Raw genomic sequence first — 26,376 nt, forward strand, 5'->3', positions numbered from 1 at the left:
ACTGATTATTTTGTGGCAGGGCATTTAAGTTTGAAAAAAGGAAAACCCTCTGTCAACCCCCACGTGATTTTTTTTTTTTAGTTTTGAATTGAATTTTCTTTTAATTTCAACATTAACTTCAGTTGTATGATTTTTTGGAAACAAATCCGATTGTGGTGCACGTAAACAAAGTAAAAAGATTGAGGTTCTTATGAAGCAAAGTGCTTGAACTGTCTTAAACACGTAAATATCCGCCATATTTGCCAAGTGTATGTTTTGTTGGGACTCAAGATATATCTTTCCAGGATAAAAAAACAAACTTAGTTTTAGTTGGTATATCTCATTTGTGATTTGCAGATGGTCCCCAGAAGATGCTAGTGAGAATGTATTACTTTTAGTATAACAATTTTTTTTTTTTTTTTTTTTCTGCGTTTACTAAACGAGGACAACTTTAGTAGAAAGTCGCTCTCGAAAGTTTGACGAAAGATAACTTTCTTGCTACTTTAGATGTCATGTTTTTCTTTCACTAAAAGTTTTATATTACTGCAGCGTCGAGTATATGGTTCTTCAGTCCCAGACCCTGTTTCTAATACTTGATCTTAGGTGACTCCTTTTTCGTCCTGAGGATACTCCTTTATTCTACCTCTTTATTTAGACCATCCTCCCTATTTTGTTTTAGTCTTTCACTTTCATTTTCTTCTGATATTTTCTTAAACACTTGTTTAAGTTTGCGATTAGATGAAAAATTTGTATAAGGCCATAATAATCTTACCTGTTCACTTCTTTGACTGTATTTACAGTTGTCCAAGGATTCATTAAAAATTCACCACGTCTTCTTAGAATTATTGTTTTTTTAAAAAATAGTATGTTTAATACTGCATTCGATAACCACTGTAGGAATTGACCTTCTCCAAAAGTTTAACGTCAAATCTTGTTAACTTACTCTTAGTAGTACTGTTGGAGGGAAGGGATTAGCTATGCGGTTAGCATACTGGACTCCCACGCGGAGGCCCCGGGTTCGAGTCCAGCTGCTGTCCCTTAGATATTCTCTTCCTAGGAGCTTCTTATAGCTCACTGTCCGGTGATGGACAGTGTTGTCCACGACAGAAAACTGTCCGGAGGCCGGCAGTGCACTGAAAAAAGCTCCGGTCGCCAGTAACCTTAGATGTTGACGCGCCTCAAATAAAAAAAAAGAAAAAAAAAGTGATACTGTTGGAATTCTAATCTTTATTTACTCTTTTCCTTAAACTGGTTTACAATGACAAATTTTTGGCACTTAATCCCTCATTTCTTACAAAAAGTTTATAACATTATTACTGGGCTTACCGAAATCCCACAAATTTGGCGCCTCACTTTTATTTAAGAGCAAAATTTTTATCGTGTCTTGTATTTTTGATACAATATAATAAAGATAAATATAACGCCAGGTAGTGGGGCTGCTTATTATTGTAACTATTTTCAGTGTTTTTCATTAAAGAGCATTACAAGTTACCAACCTTAGTTGTACGTTACGTTGAAGCACATATTGCCGATTTACTGATCAAACCAAGCACAGATCAATACCATGGTTTAAACCATTTATTAACCAAAACCAATTAACCATTTTAGTCCCACACCCAAAAAAAAAACACATGCAAATGTTTTACTATTTCTGTGTGATTTGTTTTAAACTATAGTCATTCTGTTTCAGGTGGATTACTGCTAAAAGGCAATCCATTATCCTGTGATTGCAGTCTAGTATGGGTTGGCCATTGGTTACGACGATGGCTAAGAGAATCCTTGGTTATACATACAACAGATCCAGAGAGTGGACAACGTTTAGTAAGGGCAGTTAGAGAGGCAACCTGTCGTGATCGTGCTGGACGTGCATTGCCATTATTAGATCTACATCCGGAACAATTATCATGCCATGCGAGCGCATTATCTGCCGCTACACATTCATTACCACCGCCTCTTATATTGGTGGTTTTGTTTATGGTAGTTTACCGGTGATGATTGTATGCAGTTAACAGTCTGCTAATATTTCTTCCAATCTGATATTGAAATCAGAACAACAAAGTAACAAAATGAAAGAAATGTGAAAAAGAATGATCTGTATTCGTTCAGAAAGTATAAAAGACGGTGTACAAAAACAAAGAAAGAGAAAATAAAAACCTAATACATATCTGGAAACCCTTAATGTAGATGTTTGTGTAAATATATATAAGGTAAATAAGTCGAGTAGAGGAAAAATTATTTTACAAAAAAATCTTTAAATTTAAGTGACTGAAAACAAAAAAAAAGAAAAATTAAGTCATATTTATGGTTTTGTAAATAAGTTAAAGAAACTTAAGACTTGTTCAAAAGATTAGTTTGTTTTTTTTTAAGAAAAAGGCAAAAAATATTTTATATTTTTGCCCTGAAAATAAGAAATCCATTCTGAAGTATGTAAATATAAGATACTATGTAAATAAAGTTTGCAGCCCCATAGTCTTTTACCATAGTATAAGACAATTGTTCCAATTTTATGATATATTTATTTACTAATTTCTAGGCTGTTCTTATTTTTTAAAAAAGAGGCTCCCCTGCTGTCATAAATAAGTTAAGTAATACTTTTAAATAATTGATTTTTATTTTAAGGTTGAAGTCAATTTAAAGATTTGAAAAATCTCTAGTATAATTTTAGCCTTATTTTTTACTTTCCCTGACTAGTAAGAAAAATGTTGCGACCTTTTTAAAACATATTTTCGATTCGCGTGATATTTGGCTATGTGCAAACGTTTAGGCCAGGATGTGTTCCCTTATCTATGTCTGATTTGATTCAGAGTTGAAAACCTGAGTGTAAAATTATTTATCTCAGTGTGGAAAACGGTTAACAAATTATTAAAAGACCTGCAAAGAACAAAATTACATTCGCCATCACATTACACCCAATGAAAGACAGTCGAAATAAAAAAAATAAAATAGAACACCCCAACACCAAAACGTTCAAATTTTATGAACAAAATTAACTACAAGAATGCTCGTAAAATGGACGAACTTTCTAGGATTTAGATAAAAGAATGAAACAACACGAGAAGAACATAAATAACTGAAAGAAAATTACTGCCTTAGCTTTTCACGCTACAACACTTAACCATAGGTTCTACCTTAACAACTCCAACATTATGGACAAAGAAATAGCAACTAAAAAAGAATTTATAGTAGCCAAAATAGCCAACCACAATGAACTATAGAAAAAGAACAAAAATAACTTAAACCAAATACAGGGTGAACCAGTAAGTAATGTCCATAGGCCTACTGTGTGTAGTACATCTAAAGTGGAGTTCAATGATGTATTGGCCAACTTCATATTTTCCACTGTTCTTGAGTGACGTCACTTTAATTTTTTTTTCTAAAATCATTACTTTTTTCCAATCAAAATGTTATTACTCAGAAAGTTTTAGTCCGAATTCGATTCTGATGATACGGTTAGAAAGACAGATAAATTTTCTAAAAATTGATACCATTTTGAAGCATAAGTTATTCTCCAAACAGCCTCAATCTCCCTCCGAATGCTGGAAAAATATAAGTAATCGAAATTTTAAAGAAAACTCATTAGGCCCTTATGTGATCATTATCAGACCTAGGTGCTGGCACTTTTTATAAAAGTTTCCTTGTCTAATGGGCTTTCAAACGGTATATCATTTGCCCAGGATTCCTTTTATCTTCGTATGAGAAATTACGTTTGTTTTTGTAAGAAAAAGTGTTCTCGAGCACTCAACAGTGTTAGTTTATCAAGTTGTTTAATTCATTGAAAACTCTTTTAGATGGACCAGTAGTCAATTTTTAAACTAGATTGTCTTAAAATAAGGAAGTAAAAGGTTACAAAATTGCACTTTAAACATTTACTTCTGATCTCACTGAAATATTTGAGAAAATGTTAGGAAATATTTATCGAATTCGGACTAAAACTTTCTGAGTAATAACGTTTTTATTGCAAAAAAAAGTAATGATTTTAGAAAAAAAAATTTGAAGTGACGTCACTCAAGAACAGTGGGAAATATGAAGTTGGCCAATTCGTCATTGAAGTCCACTTCAGATGTACTACACACAGTAGGCCTATGGACATTACTTACTGGTTCACCCTGTATATAACCACATAATAAAAGTTTAATCAAGAAGAAAGTGGCGAGCTGTTATTATTATTAAGTCAACTGTTGTAACCACAAAAGAGTGTCATCTCCCGCAGGAACATCTTACTCTGTCCAGTATCCTCTTTTGTAATCCATCACTGTATATATCCTAGCCGAAACGTTGGGTATGTAAGAAAAAAAGTAAAGAATTTTCAAGACTTACGCCTGTTAATCTAGATATCAATTACATATGTTTTGTTTCATGTACTCCATTCCTTCTGCAACGTTTTACTGAAATTTATCTTCAATCCGGAATCTGCATAACCGGATCATGCCTAACTTTGGCGATTAACCCCTGGGCTGGAAAAGTTGTAGAACAGTGTTTTTTTTTTCGCATGTCCATTTATTGATTATTTTTGTAGTTAAAACATTTGAGTATGATTGGGCAACAAAAAGACATTCCTTGTTTCCCTAGATGGAAGCAACTACAAATTATCTGTCCATCAAAAATGTTAAAGAGAAAGGAAAAAAATCATTACTGTTTGACTTCAGAGTGATGTCTGCTTTAATTATAAGTTTTCTTTAAAAACACAAAACAGCTTTAAAGATTATTTTTATCCTAATCAGTTTGTAGTTGGATTCTCAATTCATTGACAAGATTATATCCGTGGCAATTGTTTTACAGAAAAGCTCTAATAAATATACTGATAATTTTAAATAGAATCATTATCATTAATTTGATAATATATTAAATTATTTACAAATTGCCCTACAACCCTTCTTATTTCAAAAAGGAATATTAATAATAATAATATTCTCCAAGATAGGTAGGACAGCTGATAACTATAATAACAGAATCCTCTACTTTGTGACCTCCTTAAAGTTTAAAGGTCGCTGTAAAATTCCTTTCTATTAAACCCAATATTACTTCCTAAACCAATAATCCCTAAGGGATTTTGACCATTTTTCATGAGGGATAAAAGTGTAGAACGATAGAAGGGAAAGATATAATCAATTAATTTGTATTTTTAAAAATTAACATTATATTTGTAATGTAATCTAAAAAAAGATTTTATAAATTTTATTACGCAATATTGTAGAGAAATTCTAATTATTGGCAAATTTTGACCTGATTTATTTCTTTCTTTTTACTTATTTTCATCCCACATCTTGATCTATCCAATTTTTATTTTAATTTATTAACAGCAATTTTTTCAATATTTATTTGATTATGACAGGCTAAGGTTGGTTATCTTAGATATTCCTTGCCGACTGTTTCTGGAAGGAGGGATTGAAATAAGCCAGGGGTTGGTAACCTATTTTAAGTAGAGAGCCATTTCTCCTTAAATAATGTTAATAAATCTTAACCAAGAGTCGCAAGGATGATGGTGTAAAAACCTCTGTAGATCATTTGTATTAATAATTTATTTCCCAAATTATTATTTTGTGATATTTAAATGTTTTACACATTTATTTTTACATATTGCGAAGTAAAAAAACAAATAAATAATGGCTAAACCAGTGTTTGAATGACAAGGCGGCAATCCTATTAATTTTAATATAATTCTATTCAATTTCGAACCAATCACAGTTAAAATTCTTTTTAAAAAAATATCTTTACTTTAATAAAAGAAATTCTCATTTTTTCCAATAAAATTAAAATATATAATTTATTTTAGACAGGCTGAAGAGCCACACAATTTGGTTAAAAGAGCCGCATGCGGCTCGCGAGCCACGGGTTGCCGGCCCCTGAAATAGGCTCTTTGCATAGACAGATATATGTTTGGCAGGTTCAAACCAGAGATGATCATGTCGCAAAAACAGCAGTTCCACTTCCCTAGCCTTCTTAAGAGATTTGGTTTGATCCATTAGACCTTTCAAGGCGATAATCGTACAATAGGCCTCATTGGCCCTCTGTCCCATAACTAAACCAATGATAACACATTTGTTTAAACGTCCCATCGTTATCCTATTTCTCGCAACAGTTTTTTTTTAAATTTTCCCGCTGCCCCAGTTTTCTGCACAGTACTTCAAAATTCTTTCGCAAATTGATGTGAAAAATCTTAGTTCGGTTCCTAAAATGGAGAATTAGAGCGGGAACGGGTGAACTGGCATTCTTTTAAAGACAAAATTGCGGCTATCGTTCTTCTTCTGAATGCAGACTGTAAATTCGATTACGTCTTAGACGTCGAAGTTTTTACTCCAACCACCTATGGCCACCAACTTATCAGTTCATCTCAAGCTAAGCCCCAGATCTATGCCCACTGATCAATCAGCGAATTTAGTGGTTTCCTGTAACGAAAATGCCTGCTTCTTACCTTCATGTTTGAATTGACAATAATTATTGTTTCTTTTGTCTTTGATTTAATTGATATTATTTATTCTATTGTTTGAATAATTCTTCCTCAATTCACTTCAATTTGAAGTGAATAGTATCTAGCAATACCCGCTAATATTAAAATTGCATAAAGGGAGCCTAAAATTGCAATAAATACATATCATTTTTATACTAACTATTTATTAATATTTATTTCTTAAACTTATACTTGTTTAGGGATTAATGATTTAATTAATAATAAAGCATGCAAATATTATGAGTAAATTTCATTTATATGCCGGCCTAATTTCAGTTTCTAATCCATATTCAAATTAAAATTTATTTTAAAAATAAAATTCATATACCTACCTAGATAAATTAAATGATAATAATAATTATGAACATATGATAAAGTTGAAACTGTTCACTTTGAAGTAATTCAGTTCGGTTAGTTATAGAGATGGATTGTGGTTACTGCATAGACTGAGGCAGCTTTATTGGAGAGAGACAGAGACAGAGAGACAGGCAGATCTTCTAGTTTGATTATATTTCCATTTGAATGACTCGCTAATTTCTTGTCTACCACTGCACTTTGTAGTCACTCTACCAAAGGTTGTTATTATACAGAAATCTGATTACTAAAATTGTGTGAAATCCTCTATAGCCTATAGTTTGTTACTTCAATCATATATGAAACAATCTTTTGATGTTACTTTAATAACAACCATATGTTTACAAAGTAGGCTAAGTAAATTAATGTCAACATATGTAACTCTTCATTTTTTATGTACTTATTTCAGTTACTGTTTTTGCCCTTCAAAGATTGGTTAATCCAGACTGGATGGAGAGTAAACTTCCATAACAGAACCTTCCACATTTTAGAATTGAATGTAATTTTTCCATCCTGGGAGTTTCTGGATAGCTGGACTTCTTTGTGGTCATCAACATGATTCCTTTTTATTCAAGACAAATTCAATTCTGATGTGAATATTCTTACCAGTTCCTCTTACTATATTTCCTTCAATGGTCTAACTGTCCCCCTTAAGACTTTAAATGGGATCTAAACCCCTCCTTTAAAGCTTTGTAATCGCTAAATTAAGTTAAGATAAAAATCATTGGAGCCACTTACCAGAAAGTTTTAATAAACAGAATATTTATTCTGGCCGATTTCGGACTTATCATCCATTTTTAGAGATTGAATAAACAAGTTTATCTTTTTTTTATTTATGAAGATTCAGAGTTTAAGGCGACCGGCAAGGACAAGCCAGTGTATTTCCAATCATCACTTCTTTAGGGATCAAAAATTAAATTTATTTTTGAGGTAAGCTTAAGCATCCTCATTCTCGATCAAATCGCCAGTAAAATCTGATTCAATCGCTCAGAATTCCTCTTTGAAAGTCTCAACAATTCATTATAATTTTTCTACTATTTTTGGGTAAAAATTTTTCGTTGCAACTGAAGTAAATCGCCAAAAATCTGAAAATGATTCATTTGGATTTGGCCGGCTATATAAATTAATTATTTTAAATCACCCTCATTTTTTCTTTATTTGTATAATTATTAAATTAGATTAATGGACTATTTCCTATTTTCTTTTTTTAAGGCAAGGCCTACAAAGAAATACAGTATTATATATTTTAATTATATAAATAAATATACATATACAAGATAAATTATAAAAACAAAAGTAGTTATATATAAACAAAACTGTGAAAAGAATTTAAATGTATACACAAGATATTTTGACCAATACTTCCTTTCTGTCACAAATATAAATAAGTCTAACAATAACATAAATAATGAAGTAAAAAAAAAAAATGTATAAATTATAATGTAAATGTAAATTTACTAAACATAAAAACTATTAATTTTGTAAAATGATATTTATAACAGAAAAGTGTATGATTTGAGAGATGATAAGAGGAGGTGTGCGTTACATTAAAATTGTATATTTTGTAAATAGAGTGTACAATTATTTTATAGAGAATTTGAATAAAATAATATATTGCACTAAGGTATCATAAACTTATTATCCTTAAATGGACGATATAGCCCAGTCAAATTAGGTTAAAGAAAAAATTTGAGAATGGGAGATAATAAAACCTTGTATAAATCTTTGTTTTGACATTTTATAAGTAGGCACAAAAGTCTCATAGGTCACGGAAATCAGTTTTCTCTTTCCTTTAAATGATGTCATTTAAAGTTAATACAAAAGTTGTAGAGCATACCATTTTGAATTTGAAGAGAAATGTAATTGCGACTTGAATAGGTTATTAATCAAAATTAATTACTCTTGAAACAACCTAAAGTTTGATTCTATCCTCTGTTAGCCAATATTATTGGAACAATTTAAAAGTTTGTACGTTAACTTCGTGCGAACTAGTTCTGAAAAGGAATTGTGAAGTGATAAGTGATAACAAAGATGACCAAAACCCGTGGCAGATTTCATTGTTAGGGCTAAGTGACACCTGAAGGGCCAGAATGGAATCACTTGTTAAGGGTTTGTCCCTTTATTAAAAGTTTCGTCATTTCAATGCTGTACGGCCAAATGACCCAACTATTTGGACCTATCTTCCGCTACAGCCTACCATTGATATTAACAGCTAGAAACTGTGTAACTCAGAGCAGAACGGAAACCTACTTTTTCTTGCCTAATAACTAGAATCTAGTTCGGTAAAAAAGTTTACTGTAACGATAAATAGTATAATGGAAGTTGTTTTCATGAAATTATGCTAATGAGAAATGCCTTTTTTGTTTCCTTAATACTTTCGTTTAATTGGGCTTCTTATAAGGGAAAACATGTTCTATTATAATATTATCATTATTTAAAAATAGAATTATTTATATTCTGTCAAGGCTGTTCTTCGTTTCTGGGTGTCAGGTCATAACGTACATTTCGATGTGGACCGAATCAACTAACTATTCATGGTTTTTTTTAAAGAAATTAATTTTTTCGAGGAATTCTTGGAGGCAATTTTGGGTAGAATACCCTCTTGAAAAGAGTAGTTTTCTCGTAGAATAACTACGTAGTATTGTAAGCTACCAAACATTTAGTAAAACTTTAAAGATGTAAAGGTTTTTAAAAAAAAAATGTATCGATTATTATTATGTAAATTGTGTTTATCCGTGAGTCTCGACTTTGAGGAGGTTACCAGCTGTTTTAGACACTTTGTTTACTTTTATTTTATTGAAATTTATTTATATAAGCCAGAATAATAATAATAATAATACAAAATTCTAAGCGGGTGAATGTTGAGGGGAATATTTTGTGTTCTGGAGATGCAAATAGAGCAAGGTTGTGTTGATACGTGCGTGCAGCCTGGTCTAGATTGGCCAGGGTGAAGCAGGAGGAACAAGTAGCTCCGGTGCCTTAACTTCTCCTACTAGCTGTAGACGAAAGAGCCATGCCTAGAAGTTCAGAGGTCAGGACCCTGCGGGGTTATATGTTATTGAAATAGGGAGCAGACAGAGACCTCTTCTTTTTTTTTTGTATGAGTAAGTATGCGCATGTATGTGCCCGGTTGTTAGTGAACACAGTGGAAGCAAAAGATTTCCACAAACACTAGAAAGAAATAGCTAGAGTGTTGGCTCGGCCAGAGTAAGAAAGATGGAAAGAATATAAGAATCCAATAAGATTCTGGCCACGGAAGAAGTAAACATGGGATAGAGTGAATCCCAAATAAAGAGAAAACTGAAAGAAGAAACAAGGCGAAGATGGAGGAGGATGATACTGTGTATATTGGAGGCAGAAGAGTTCGTCCTCCACCAAGTGGAGCGCCTAGTCTGTCCGCCTCACTGCTTACAGTCCTCGACTGGAACTCCTTCACTGCGCTACATATCTCTAAAAAAAAAACATGTGAAATTATATGTAGTGTCCTCTTTCATTCAGTTACCTTCCTTCTAATACAATATAACCTTTCTCTTTAATATACATTGCCACAATAATACCAAGCACGTCGATGCCTTCTTTGTCAGCCCTCTGTCAATATTTCTTAGCTTTCTTTATGAAGTATTTTCCAATATCGTATCTTTTATACTGTCATTGCGTTTTGCTTTCTGAATACCAAGTAATCCTGGTCCACAAAATGATGATTCCTACATAAAGGGAGACTGAAGATTTTTAAAGAGTAGAACTATCGGATACCAGAAGGATGTTATTCTCTCCACAGTGTTGCCAATAAATCGTTGTATCTCTGTGAATAAACATCAAGCGTGATTCAGCCAGGAGGATATGTCGAAAGTGTGACCAACTGTCCAAACTGCTAACACAATCCAATTCATACAGGCAGTTTTGCAAAGTAAGTAAAGTAAAGTAATCGCCTATTTTTTCAGGCGGGGTTTAACGTCCAACTACCATTTACTAGGTGTCGTGGACGGAGGCGACTAGCAAACATACTTTACTGTAAATTTCCTTTATTAACCATTAAATAAAATCCAAGGCCTAAGACCGGGAATCGAACCCAGTACCACAATGCATATAAGCTTTGCAGGTCTCGCCTTTAACCGCTTGGCTACAGTGGCGCCTTTTTGCAAAGTATCTTCGTTCATAGCGCACCCAAAGGAGGGTTCAGGGGTCAGCACGCCTCCCGAAAATGAATGCAAGATTTAAAGTTTTCCAATAATATTCTTTAAAAAGATGTAAATAATGTAGACAATTTACCTTACTTAGAAAATTTCAGCTCTAAGAAGAGAATAAAATTAAACCTAAGTTTAGATTAGATTCTTTTGAATGGTCAGCCTATTTCACCGAGATCCAACGGACTGGATTTGGTGCTCTCAATATCCGTTTGATTAGACTTCAAGATTCTGGGGAACGTTTCACGGGTAAAGCCTGAATACTTGAATTTCTTCTCCGAATTGCCGAATTCTCTGCAACTCACATCCTTGACAACGACAGAAAATATTCAATTCGTGTGTTGGCCGTTTCTGTTTTCTTTCTGACCAAACCTATAAAGGGTGAGACCCTTCAAGAGGTCTTCCAAGGGTGTCCAAATTGAAAGTTTGAAAAGAGATTTAGGTAGCCTAAAATTATTTTGCAATAATACATATTGCATAAACATATTCTAAGAAACAATCTCGTTGAGACACTGCGTTGCCTTCTAAATGAAAGAAATAGATTTTAAAAACATTAGTAACAGATTCACTTCTCAAACCAATTTCTTCTTCTGACCAAGAAAAAAAATCTGGCTGCGCCACTGATTTCGTTCATCATTAAGGGAACATCGTCAAAAAAGGTCGTCGACATCACCGACAGAAAAAGAAGATATACATTTTCAAGTATAGATACATTATTAGGGTGGGTACAGAATACGAAACTGAAGAAGAAGAGATAACAGAAAAGTAGATAATAATAACAGAAAGAGAGTGAGACGGTTAGATAAACCGTCTGTTTGTTACTATATTCACCAACTTCACCAGAATACCTCTTTGGTTTGAAGTACCTACTCTTATTTCTCTTTGTATGTGTAAGGGAGGGTTGCTGTTATTGTTGCTGGTCCGCGTTACCGTTATCTAACAATGTAAACAATCTTTTGTAACATTCCAACAAGCCCTACACCCTTACGGCTGGTTTCTGTCTCACAGAAACGGCAACTTTATCTTATTATTTTTCTATTCTATCCCGTCTTCAGTTTGTAATAATAATAATAAAAATAGTTACATCAGAAAAACCATTTTGGTGTATACAGGGTTTACTTCTTAGCCCAATTTGATCATTCGTAGGACATTTCTATTGAAAACTTCATTACACATCTCCAGAACAACCAGAAAAGCAGTTCTTTTTCTAAAAATCTTAAAGTAAAATTCCTACATTCAAAATTTATTAACTATTTTACTAGAATAGTACTTTAGTGAGAAGCGATTTCGACTACAGCTATATTGTAAAGTAATCGCCTATTTTTTCAGGTGAGACTTAACATGAAACTACCAATTAGGTGTCGTGGACGGGGGCGGAAGCTCATACTTTACTGTAAACAATTTTTTTTAACAATTATTCACGGAATTCGAACTGGGGATCTCCCACTTACAAAGCCAAGCTCTTGACCACTAGACCAACACTCGTCCCAACTACACTCATATATAATAGATAGGTATTAAAACTGAACAATATACCAAAAAAAAAAAGAAAAGTGCTTTAGAGAAGAACTTAACTTTAAAAAATACTGTGAAAGAGCTAGAACTTCGGTAACCAAAATTTTCCAAAAAGATTGCGTGCCTTGGGTCAAAATTCAGCGTATACTGCATTAAAAGGAAAGAAAAAGAGTTACCGTATGGTATAAATTAAATAGGATAAAGGAGGCAGTTGAACTGTTGAGAGTTGAGCCCAGGTATGAGGATAACAATACGATTAATCACTTAGAGGGTCATTAAGGGGCGTTACAATCACAGAGTAGGAACATACGCAGCTATAGATTACTGCACCCACAGCTTGGGGACAGGATATCCTAGCAATTATTCCCAAGGATTATCCCCTTTCTTACTAACTACATCGCCATTACTCACTAACTTCGGCAAGTTAGCTGGCCGCATCTGCTAAACAACTACATGGATCCATTCAAAACTTGTCTTCAATAAACAAAACTCCATTCAAACGGAGTAACAATAATCCACGCTAACTTATTAATAGTCACACCTTTATAAGCTATTATTGTAACTGTAACCCTCAATATACTGAAAATTAGCAATTCTTGTAGTTCATCTGTTCATCCAGGCCAGAGACAAACCTTGAACGGCAGTTTGAGGGAAGTGGGTGATCTTTTAGAATGGCAGGATGTTCGGGAGTAAGTAGAACCTTGTACCGTCAATATTATCCATCATTGAACTGAAGTAATATTGAAGCTTTAATGTTGATAAATCTGGAAGCAGGTTTGATAAATTCTACCGAGTATTTTCAACATTATGGCTACAAAATTAAGAGTTTTTTAATAGCAAATAATCAGAAATTAAATAAGTTGAGAATTTAGATTATAACAAAGCCAAACAAACATTGTCTCAAAACAAATTATTTATGATGTATTTTCATTCTAACCAAACTAATACTTTCTATATCTTGATAAATAAGTTTTAACTTTTAGAAAATTCATTAAATACGATCTCTAAACTTAATTCCATCCATTTTTTTTCCAACATGAGAGATGAGTCATTCATAAGATACAGATGATTAAGCAGTTATTACGGTTTTATGTTGCATTTAAAACCAAAAGTTATCCAAAAAAAAAATCATTTTGAAGGAAATCTTAAATCAGTTATTTGTTTAAAAATAAAACGATTTTCAATCATGGCATCTGTCCGTTCCAAGATAAAACATCTCCATTTTTACATCAAAAACATAATTAATATTTTGGTCGATATTTACTTTGATCAAGGACTTAATTTTTGAAAAAATGATACGATTGTAAAATACGTTATCTTATTCAGTTAAAAGAATGTAACAGGGATTATAAATGGTTTAAGTACGTGAATTAAAATTTCATCTATCGATAAGCGGTATTGATTTCAAAGAGAAGGCAGTAATTATGAAAGTAATATACCATTTAATCATACTAGTTCCTAGAGAGAGGAAAATGATTAGGCCATAAAGATAATATCGATTACAATAAAGTTCTTTTGGTTATTTTTTGAGCGTGCAGTTAAATACAGTTTTTATGTAGTAATTTCGAACTGGTTGTGTTAAAGTGCTACGTACATTTTCCTCTCCATAATGGTGAGTGACATAAAAACCTTTAATAAATAGAAAGTTCAGGTGAAATAACAACCTTTGATATCTTAATTAGATTAGCTGGCGTCACAGTGGTCAGCTGAGGTATAAAGCTATAATAAATTGTAGGTTAGAAAGTTTTGCTACTTTAAGGACTATTCACATGAAGCTCGCTTTTGGAAACAGTGATTGGGTTCAGGTAAAGGAAGTCTGTTAAATCCATGGAAACCAGATGGTTGTTTTTACCGAAGATGGGATGGTACATCGCCAAGCTGTACTCGCCGCTTATCGGTGCCTCCTCTGGCTAGAGCAGCGTTTCCCAACCACTGGTGGTACGCGAGTTGCTGGTTGGTGGTACAAGAAAAATAATCAATAATGGCGGACATAACAATTAAAAGAAGATTAAGGCATAAAAATATCGTAGAAACGTTGTTTCCTATAATTCTTAAAAATTATTTTAATTAATAATATTATACAGTTGTTAATATGTACAGTAAGAAGGTTAGTCTGTCTCAAGATATACGAGAAAATATAATAGCACATTTAACAGGATTAAAATTGTCTTTCATGGAGTATTTTCCAAAACCCGAAAACACAAATGATAATTGGATTTCAAACCCCTTCTATAAAGAAAATTTAGGAAAAGCTAAATCATTATCAATAAAAGATAAAGAAAATTTATTAGAATAATTAAAACTGTCCGGTAGGACAGTTGTATAAGGGTTGATCATCAAAAACTGCACGAAAAAGCGTAACGTTGAAAAACACCTAACTTTGACAATTTTTTTCTCTTTTTCTATAAAAGATAAAATTCCCAAATTTTCTTTAAAATATAGGGCAAACCCTCCTTTATAACTGTAATTTTTTTGCAACAGCCTAGATTTGATAGATATTGAGAAAAAAGATGCTGAAAATGAGCAAAAACGGCATTTTCAAAAATTGTTCTTGTTCTTGTTGTTGTTGTTGTTCTTCTTCTTCTTCTTCTTCTTCTTCTTCTTGTTACCTTTTTTGTAAACAACGTAGCGCCTAAACGCGTGAACCGATTTTCATGAATGAGGTGTCATTCGAGTCGGAATGTTATGTAGATGTGCCTTTTGGGGGTCTCGATGCTGCACATCGAATGGGAGAGGAGTTAGCCCCCTTTATGTAAGGCCCCCTCCAAAATTATTATCATTAATTACTCTGTAAATCTTAGCCCGATTTTGATAAAATTTGGTAGGATGACAGGGTTAGGGCTCCCCTACGTAACATTAAAGCGACGATCTGCTCTTACACTTGTTAAGGGGAAGTATAGCAATCGTTTCAAATTATCGAAACGTGAACCGATTTTCATGAATAAAGTGTCATTCGAATCGAAATTTTGTACAGATTTGCACTTTAAAAGTCTCGACGCTGTGCCTCATAAGGAGGGGAGTTTGCCCCACCCAAGTAAGGCCCTTTCTAAAACTATTATTACCAATATTTCTATAACGGTTAGTCCGATTTTGATAAAATTTAGTAAGAAGAAGTGGTTAAAGCTCCTCTACGTGGCTGTGAAGTGCCATCATGCTTTTACACCTACTAAGAGGAAGTATTGCAATCGTTAAAATTTTCAATGAGTGAACCGATTTTCATCAATGAATTGTAGTTCGATTCAAAATCTTTGCCTCTTTGCCTTTTAGGGAGAAATACTGTAATCGCAGTTTATTTTTCTTACTCCTCTTAAAGGGAAGTACTGAAATCGCAGTTTAATTTTGCTATTTACGTACAAATTACCTTCCTATTTTATTCAAAACGCTTTCTCAAAAAAATTGTTATTGAGGATGGCTTGGGGACCGCAACTATAATCATTCTTTAAAAAGATCTGTCCAGTGGTAGTAACTCCGACTTAACACCTTTTCAGGTTATAATGATAAAATTAAATTTATTATTCCCAATTTTAATAAAATCTGTAAAGCAGATATGTAACTTTGCAAAACATACAAAAAAGAAAATCTGTCCAAAAGGTACAAAAATCTCTTTAACAAAAACTTACAGTTTAAAATGTTAAGTATAAGGGTTGATTAAACGCCAAAAGGTACACAAATCAGCTAGTACCCAACTTCATTAATTCATTAATGTTTACGTAATTTTACTGCATTAATTTTCATTAATATTTTTTTGAATTTATTAGATGTTTCACAGACCCTTATGCTGGCCAGTTCATTCATTTTCTTTTTCTTTTTTTTTATGATTTAAGTCGCTTCAACAACTTCAACAATCTGCGGTTATTGGCGCTCGCAGCTTTTTTCAGTGCACTGCCGGCCTCCGGACAGTGTTCTCTCGTTACAGACAACTCTGTCCATCACCCGGACAGTGAGCTGTAAGAAGCTCTTAGAAAGAGAAAATCTAAGGGTCAGCAGCTGGATTCGAACCCGGAACCTCCACGTGGGAATCCAATATGCTAACCGCATAGCTAATCCCTTCCCTTTGTTCATTCATAATATTTTATTTTTTTGTTATAATTATGATAAAATGTATATTATATTTTCGTAATTAAATAGGTACTTTATTTTAGCTTTATTCCAAATTATTCTTCTGATTTATCTTTATTATGCTCTTTATTCTGAATAGTCACATATATCGTATGTATGTACATGCACGTTAAAGTAAAAAAAGACAAAGGCAGAGTCGGCTACTATTTAAATTTGAATCACGGATTTAAAACAATATTTCAGTCTAGAATTCGTCTTTCCAAAGTATTCGTGAGCACAAATAACGCGTAGGTAATATCAAGTAAATTATTCAGCAATAATTATTCATTTCTCAATTGTAATTTAATTTAGTCCCTCTAATTTTACTTATAGTAAAATACTGGAATAATTATGTTAGCTGTCATAAAAATATGCATATCTTATTTATCTTATTACAGTCAATCTAAGTTAAATGGTGTTCTACTTGAACAAATATTGTATAGATTAAAATGGCCAGCATAAGGGTCTGTGAAACATCTAATAAATTCAAAAAAATATTAATGAAAATTAATGTAGTAAAATTACTTAAAATAATATCAATGAAGTATTAATGAAATGTTGGGTACTTGCTGATTTGTGTACCTTTTGGCGTTTAATCAACCCTTATACTTAACATTTTAAACTGTAAGTTTTTGTTAAAGAGTTATATGACAGAACTTAAATGATAACTATGTAAAAATCTGCTTAAAGAGACTGATTGTAATGAGTAAGCTCTATCCAAGCAACATTAAATTTAATCGTTACTTACAGGTAGTTGAATGCTTGAAAGAAATTAATTTAGAAGATTTGGGCACAAATATAATAATCCTAAAGAAGAACTTTGTAAATTAATTAATAATTTTGAAGAGAAAAATATGTAAGCAATTTTTTATCATTTAAACAAAGTTTTAAAACTAAGATCTTACACTTTACAAAGTTTATAAAGAGAACATGAACTTAAACTCCTTTGTAGCAGATACATTGTATCTCTATACAAATAAAGATAATTATAGTAAAATAACACACTCGGAATAACAAATTTCACGAAATACTATCATTTTTACGAAGTGGTAGCATGAAGTACTACCAAGTGGTACGCGAGCCAAAAAAAGGTTAGGAAACGCTGGGCTAGAGTATTGTCACTAGGAGTGAATATCGTTGGCAATCATCGTCCCTTCGTCAAGTTTCTTCTCTCTCTTACCTGTGTGCAGAAAGAAGGATACATTCTGTTCAAAACTAAAATCCTACTCATCAATCTTCAGGTAAACCAGATAACCCAAAAAATACATTTTTCCATAGAAATATGACTATTTTTTTTAACATTTTCAGATTAATTTACAAGTGCATATTGGCAATAAATAAATATGGTTGCATAAAAAACATGAGAATATGTCTTGAAAGAATCTAGATCTTTTAGAATTCTCTCTAGAAGAATCTAGTTCGGAGAGTTTTTAAGTAAGTAGTAAGCAGTAGGGAACTGAGCAGATTGCTATTGATGTACCTAGTAAGAATAACTAAAAGAGCTACTAGATAGTGTACAACATTGAGTACATAAAACGCGTGTATAGTTTCTAGTAGCTGATTATACATTAAGATATTAATTAAGATAACTAGCAAGAATTATGGGACCTTAAAGTAAGGGACTTCGAGGCAGTGATTATAATGGAACACTAGCGTTACATCTTTAATCGGTTAGTTAATGAATAAAGTGGAGATGAGGTAGTAGATGAATGAAGCCTTCAAAGTGGTCCATCAGCTTGAGGATGTGTAGATGCTTCTGTTAATTATTAAGTATCAATTTTTAGAAAATTTATCTGTCTTTCTAACCGTGTCATCAGAATCAAATTCGGACTAAAACTTTCTGAGTAATAACATTTTTATTGCAAAAAGTATAGTTTTTATGAAAAAAAAATAAAATAAAATAAGTGACGTCACTGAAGAACAATGGAAAATATGAAGTTGGCCAATACGTCATTAAACTCCACTTCAGGTGTAGTACACACTGTAGGCCTATGGACGTTACTGATTCACCCTGTATAACTCCAATATCACCTCCACAAAAACTACATCACCCTCGGGATCCCACTAACTGCTGCGTAGAAAAATGTACAAGTAAGTAGTAGCATGTTGTAAACAACTATTAAAGAAGACTGGCTAAAGTGGGAAAGAATTTCACCCTTACTATAATATAGAAGCTTTTTACGATCAATAACTGTCAAAATATTCTAGTATAACAGGAAAACTTATTTAAACATCAACCAAATATTATAGGCATTACATGCTATATACCAAATTTATTTATATAAAACATAAAGCTATACATGTTTCCTGCGAATATACATAAAATGATTGAGTACTAAATACTAAACTGTAATGTTTCATAACTAAGTAGCTTATTTTCTAGTAAGAGGTACCATGTTAGTTATTTATTTTTGGTATAAACACCCTTTTAAACAAAAAATGAAATGTGATTGCGAACCAGTTGACTAAATTACAAGGCTGGCATCAGCACCCAGCTTACCCGAGCAAGTGCCAGGGCCAACATCACTTCAAGGGGCCCTCCGACAATTACCGCACCACCAAGTAGAGACCCTGAAGGAGCGATTAAAGCGAATCAAGAAGTTGAACCAACAAAGAACAATGTACGTGTTTTTAACAGAATGACTGCCAAAGAAGAAGAATCTTTAGAATAGCGATTTTTTATTTATAATTGCAAAAATTAATGGAACAATAAGGAATTCTCATCTAGTTTGAGTGGAAGGACTGCGATTTGTGATTCAGTGTATTAATAATTAAGCCAGAGGTAGAATATATTCACTGGGTAGCTTGAATTTTGAGTTACGATTGCGAAATCAATAGAAAAATCAGGAATTTTCGCCTAGTTTGAATGGAAAGATTGCGATTTGTGATTCAGTGATTAATAATTAAGGCAGAGGTTGAATATATACACCGGGTAGCCTGAATTTTGAGTTATGATTGCAAAATTAATAGAAAAATAAGGAATTCTCGCCTAGTTTGAGTGGAAGGACTGCGATTTGTGATTCAGTGTATTAATAATTAAGGCAGAGGTGGAATATATACACCGGGTAACCTGAATTTTGAGTTACGATTGCAAAATTAATAGAAAAATAAGGAATTCTCGCCTAGTTTGAATGGAAAGATTGCGATTTGTGATTCAGTGTTCTAATAATTAAGCCAGAGGTGGAATATATTCACTGGGTAGCTTGAATTTTGAGTTACGATTGCGAAATTAATAGAAAAATAAGGAATTCTCGCCTAGTTTGATTGGAAAGATTGCGATTTGTGATTCAGTGTATTAATAATTAAGCCAGAAATGGAATGTTTACACGGGGTAGTCTGAATTTCAAATTACGTCTGAAAATTGAATGGAAAAATAAGAAATTCTCTTCTAGCTTTGAACAAATGATGGGGAAAGATTGTAAAAGAATGAAGAAAGAAATCTTAATCTTTCCAGTCAAACTAGACGAGAATTCTCTATTTTTCCATTAATTTGGCAAACGAAGCTTCAAATTCGTGGCTCCCCTGTATACAATTCTTTTTTGTCTTAGTAATAACTTTATTAATATTAATAAATACACTGAAGCAGAAATCAACTTTGAATCACGTTTGTCAGTGACTTTTAATAAAAGTTTGGCTCACTTAGTTTAATATTATTCCTTAAGGGGTGTCAGTGTCTAAATGCATTGATTCAGGGAACCTTCTCAAAGCTCTGCCGGTCTCCGGACACTGTTCTCCATCACTGAATAGAATAGCTGTCTGTAGATGTTTATAGGCTAACGTGTATAGAACAGCAAACGTGGTTTTTGAACCTAGGATCTCTGTCTTACTCGTTCACCAAAAAGCTGAGCTATCCTTTCTTACCATTTGTTGTTCATCTTTTAGGAACTGGTTAGTACTTAAGGCTTCTTCTCATAATTTGGAACTTCATGAGCTGGATCACCTTACTCATCACAGTCCAAGGAAAATAAAAACTTAGTATATTCACTGTGAGCGGAGAAAATGGTGAGTACAAAATTTTATCGATTAAATTATTTACAATTTAAATAGTAAAATTTCAGATACTGCGTTGTTATTTCTTTTTTAATTAATAATGTGCACAAAGGAAATAAATTTACGCTGATTTTATTTATGACAATTATTATCAATTTCTATTATACAATAACAGTTCTTTATTCGGTGTAAATACATTTATTATAAATTTAATTACTTTTATTAATTAAAATAATAGACAGTAAATGAATTTATTTTATTCTCCTCTCTTCCTGATGTAGAGGTAATTATAAAAATTTAGTAATTGATTTTTGAGGACCCATCAACCTGTCTCACTTTCTCTTTAAAAAGCTGTACAAAATATTAGAAAGCTTAGTGCGCCTAATTTTATGTAGAAATTATTTAGTATCTTTTCAACACAATAATTTAACTATTTTTCACCAGATTTTGTTTTGTATGGAGACATGTGACAACAAAAGTGTTGCAAGCAAATTTGGATCGTTAGAAAACATAAAATTATAAACTTGAAATTTAAGCAACATATTCAATCCTTTTTAATTTCTTTTAGGTTGTACAGAGCTTACGAAGTGTTATATATTTTATGTTTTCCAAAAATTATATTTCCTCAATAGCAAGATGTTCATCACTGTTTATATGTACGTATAAAAACTATAAATCTTTATATTGTTCTAATTTCTAGACACAGTTACAGACTAACAAATGTAAGTGTAATTAGAAAATAAATTGAGTCTTAGTTATTATTACAGAGTCTAAAAAAAGAAGTTGATACAATATTGAAAGGGAACAGGCACCGTGCCCGGGGACATGCGTGACTTCTACTGCTTGTGATTGTAGATGTGTGTATTCGTGACATACCTCATCCAAAACTAACAAACCTCTTGGATATCTCTTTCTTTGTATTAATCTAATTCTTAAAAAAAAAAAAATATATAGATGCGCATGTGTTTTTTGTTTATTCCAAAATAATAAGTAGTGAGCGAAACTATATTATTTGATCAATTTATTATTTAATACTGTGCAACCTTTGGAATGGTTTATTCTGCAATTTTGTTATTTTTATTTACTTGTCGTGCAGCTGTAGTTTAAAATTTATTTTATCATCATTTATTTTATAACCAACTTAAACAGATATGAACAGATCTCTCCTTAATTACTAGGATAGCCCAAAATTCAGAGGTCTATCTTATTATATTGAGTCTTTAATACTTTAAATAGCCTTTTCTAAAAGTTAAAATTAGGAATGTTAACTTATAGGTAATTCGTTTTTCTATTACAATAATTATTTCCCAAATCTAAAACTGGATCTCAAAAATGTTGCAGTCTGGAAGTGTACAGCACATAAATAAAAGAGTTATTATTAGTTAAAAGAGATTAAGCATACATTTAGTAATTTTTTGTTTTATGTGTTCGGTATATTCGATAAAGATTATATATTAAAGTCTATAAAATTTAAAATAAATGTCTTAATAATTTTATTTCAACCTTTGAAATTAATAAGAAAATTGTAGTTCCTATAGTTGCCGCTAGGGAGCTATATAGCCTAGAGTTCTGACGCTACCTTCCCAATATGGCTGTTTAGTGTTTACTCCTATTTTATCTTAGTTTGTTTTTTGTTATATTTCACAGTTAAATGTGAATTTCGTTTATAAACAATAATATACATTAACTTTGCAGTGTGATTCTGTCATTATTAGATAACCAAACAGTTAGGTATTGAAAATTTTGTGGTTAAACAAGTGTTTATAAAAACTAAAGAGTTTTATTATTCAATTCGATGGATAATGAATTTAGAGGTAAGATTTTAGTGAAGTGTTTTCCGTAATAAATGATTCTTTAATAACCATCTCTGAACTGTTGCAAACATTACAAATACATTTGATTGTAGAGTCGAAATATCTATGTTTGTCAGTTACTGAATCTACATTAGCCATTATTAAACAATTGCTGTGATATTAACACTTTCAAAGTTTTGTATGTACGCCATACATGACTAAGGAGTAAGCTGTTTCCAGTAGTAGACAGTTTTAGTTTTTATTCTCTTTTTATGTGGAGTGTTAAATAGTTCGAATGTTCAATGTACAGGAAATGTTAGGAGGTCCTGCACGTTTGCTGCAGATGGAAGATTATATGAAGCCTATGTTTGGCCAGGATACAGATATTGATGTAAAACAAGAATTAGCTGTAGAGTGTTCAATCAAGCCAGTTGGACTGTGTGCGCCCTGTCAGAGTTATTACGACCAAAACGGATTTCTTTCTCCACACGAGGCTTGTCCAGGTTGTTTAAAAAGAGTGGAATCATTGGACCGTAGACCTCCTTGTAATACCTGTTCAATGGAGGCATGTGTTTGTCCAGGATTTCAGTGTGCTTATTGTAATCAATCATTTCAGACTACATTTTTATTGCAAAAGCATACATTTGTCCACTGCACTGATACAACTATGTCTAGCAGTACTTGTACAACTAATGAGAATAACAAAGATCCACAATGTCCCAGGTGTCAAAAAACTTATAAACAATTCGAACCATCGCGCCATAATTGCTCTTCACGTTTCATTTGCCATATTTGTGGAAGTGGTCTGAGTTCTGCTTACAACTTAAGGATTCATCTAATGAAGCATTCAGGAGAATTGCCACACAAATGTGAAACATGTGGTAAGTCATTTAGTAAGCCAAGCGAACTATTACGACATACTAGAGTACATACAGGCATAAAAGCGGCTAGTAGGCCTGGTTTAAAAATATATCCATGCGAAGTATGTTCTAAATCGTTTGGAAGGCCAGCCGATCTTCGTAGACATGCATTAACACATAGTGGTTCAAGACCATTTGCATGTACCGTTTGTGGTTTAGCATTTAGTGATACATCAAATTTAAAAAAGCATATCACAACTCATTTAAAAGGTGGTGCTGCAGAATTACAAGCTAAAACTTATCATTGTTCATATTGTAATAAACTGTTTTCCCGGCCTTCTGAATTAAAAAGACATTTTACTACACATACTAAAAACCGTCCATTTTCATGTGATTTTTGTGGTCTTGCTTTCAGTGACACATCAAATCTAAGGAAACACGTATTAGGACATGCAAGATTAGGATTGAGAAATTGTGTTATGTGTTCAGCATCTTTTGAATCATTTGAGGAATTGGAATCGCATGTGGTTACACATAGAAAAGCCACTGAAGATCGGATAATGGACTGCGTACGTTGTGACATTTGTGGTAAAATATTTTCTTCTGAATTATATTTATCTGGCCATAGAGCGGGCCACACTGAATCAAGGCCATATTCCTGTTCTGAATGCCATAAAACTTTCAAATCTTTGTCGCATTTGAAGAACCACCATCTTACACATACTGGAGCCAGGGGACAAGTATGCAATACCTGTGGTAAAGCTTTTCTTACTAAATCTAGCCTTAGACGACATGAAGGAATACATACTAGACAAAATCCTAATAATGTTCAACAGCAACAACAGCATCATCAACCACATCAACCGCAGCAACAACAACATCAACCACAGCAGCACCAACAACATCAACACCAGCAGCAACAACAACCACCACAACCTCAACAACCCCCACAGCAGCCATCACCAGTAGTTTTAGGCCTTGCAATGTGCCATGACGCGAATGCTGGTCCTCATCGATCTACACCTATTGATCATCGAACGCCTCTTAGCCACCGACCAACAATTGAACCTCCACAACCAACTCCTCCCCCGCAACAAATAGATCATAGAACGGTTGACCATAGAGCATCAATAGAACATCGGACAATGGACCTTAGATCGCCAATAGAACATCGAGGGGATATTACTTCATGCTAAATAAAAATTTAAAAAAACCGTGCCATGGTCTCGTAATTTTGGAAACTAAATGAAGTTAAAAAAAGAAAAAAATGTTTTTAACGGAAGGTTAATTGTGTACATATTTATTCAAGGACCGATGTATATAATTTTTATTGTATTATAACTATTTTTTGTTATTTTAAATGTATCAAAGCGAAAGTTTAATGTTAATTTTCTGGTCATTTCATTTTGTCCATTGCAAAAAAGAAATTACATATATAAAAAATATATATATATAATCTAATTTAAAATGAAATGCTTTTGCTCCTTGAATTTTTTTTTTCTATTTCTTCATTTTCATGTAAAGTAATTTCTTTTTCAGCAAATATAGTTTCATGAAAGGACCGTGGTCCCTGAAGAGTGGCTTATACAAGTTAACTTCAAGAAAGCATCAATGGAAGATTGGCTGACCTGCGCCTAGACCAATAGTCTCCACTTTGAGTTTATTTAACTTTAAGTTAAATCAACGCATGTTTATTATTATCATTAATATTAATAGTAATGCATTTAAAAATAAATTTAACACCCTATCTGTTTCTTTCAGGATTCTTAACTCAATGGGCCATAATTTGATCAAGTATCAGTTCCTAATAATTTCAACCAATTTCCTTAGCCTGAAAAAATCCAAAGCTGAACTAAATGAGCAACTTAACGATTTGGAAAAAACACATATATTTCTTCACTTTCTAACTTCCCACTTGGATGCTACTAGACTTTGACCAGCGATTATATATTTAGATCGAAACGTATGTAATTGGGAAATTAATTGTGTAGGATAAAAATGGACCCCAATTCCCAGAAATGCTTTTAATGCAAAAATTAGTATACTTCTACTTCTTTTGTTGCCCCTAAATAGAAATTATCTTAAATCTGAAGTAATATAAATAAGTAAGCAAAGTTATTTCTCAATTCCTACTTTTAGTTGTTTCATATAATAAAAACTTGACGAGTTAAATAAGTGACATATTTGTTGCACATTCAAATAAATAAAACAGCTACAGAAATGGTAAGTAGACTATCACTAAGAGAGTTAAATTCTTGTCATTTTTTACTCTCTTGACTTCCGAGTGCCTGGTGTAACACTTTTAAAATGAAGAGCTGACTTGAGGCTCCTGTCTTCTCAAATAAAAGATATAAAACATTAGAATGCGGCAGTTAATGGTAACATAGGATTTGGAAGATCAAATATTTTAAGAATTAGAATGTATTTTATATTAAAGTAATTTACATTTTAATTGTGTGATAGGTAAGGTTGCCACAAATTGTTGTCTGGCTTATTTTTTTATTGATGTAAAAATTTATTTATCATATTTATACTGTTTAATCACAGTATAGATAGAGATAGTTTCTGTCGTTTTCTCACAATATCAATAATTATACATTATAATTGTTGGTAAAGGTAATTTTTTATTTATTTTGGGCATAAAACAAGAAACCATGATTTCAATGATTTTGTTTTAACGCTTAAACATTTTCCACTTCTTCAGCTTATTTGGTACAAAAATAAATTAAAGTTTATTGCAATTATATCTTTTGAAAACTACCTCTAAATTAGAATTAAAAACAGAATTAATAAACAAATCAAATTTCAAAGTTAATTTTAAAATTTTATTCTGAATTCACAGTATTCCGGAAAAATATTTTTATTTATATAGATTTAATTATTACTTTTATTACCTCTGAAAGTTTCGGTTTTAGCACACCCTAAATTTGCTTGATTGTTTGTACTAGTTGAACTATGAGATTTTCATTAATGCTTTTGATGCTTTATATTATAGTAAGTTTTACATTTTTTTCATTTTGAGCTGTTTAGTTTTTAGGTTTTCTAATTTTTTTATTATACTGGAGGGAATCAATTTGGAAAGCACTTATCTAAAACTCCTCCTCCCATAAAATGATAATTTCACAAGTGTGAGCACAAAACAGAGATGGTGGCCG

The 26,376-nt window shown here is 32.3% G+C and overlaps 2 protein-coding genes and 1 long non-coding RNA gene across 6 annotated transcripts in view; all 3 read left to right on the top strand.

Moving 5' to 3' along the window:
• Positions 1–8,400, top strand: part of LOC141453907 (uncharacterized) — a 637,650-nt gene extending 629,250 nt beyond the window's left edge. For all 4 annotated transcript variants that reach the window (XM_074127531.1, XM_074127530.1, XM_074127532.1 and 1 more), the window contains one exon: positions 1,670–8,400. In XM_074127531.1, the coding sequence (XP_073983632.1) occupies positions 1,670–1,971 (302 nt within the window). In that variant the 3' untranslated portion in view covers positions 1,972–8,400. The remainder of the gene's footprint in view (positions 1–1,669) is intronic.
• Positions 8,401–22,068: 13,668 nt separating this feature from the next.
• On the top strand, positions 22,069–25,137 carry LOC141453972 (uncharacterized). The gene is made up of 2 exons (XR_012458343.1): positions 22,069–22,382; positions 24,761–25,137. It is a non-coding gene; the product is annotated as an uncharacterized lncRNA (long non-coding RNA).
• On the top strand, positions 22,379–24,711 carry LOC141453971 (uncharacterized). Its single transcript, XM_074127662.1, has one exon. It carries the CDS (start codon positions 22,657–22,659, stop codon positions 24,415–24,417), a length of 1,761 nt encoding a protein of 586 aa, XP_073983763.1. The 5' UTR covers positions 22,379–22,656; the 3' UTR covers positions 24,418–24,711.
• Positions 25,138–26,376: the final 1,239 nt, after the last annotated feature.

The sequence above is a fragment of the Rhodnius prolixus genome, unplaced genomic scaffold (assembly GCF_049639745.1).
Source record: "Rhodnius prolixus isolate KJV_2025 unplaced genomic scaffold, Rpr scaffold_9, whole genome shotgun sequence".
Lineage (NCBI taxonomy): Eukaryota > Metazoa > Arthropoda > Insecta > Hemiptera > Reduviidae > Rhodnius > Rhodnius prolixus.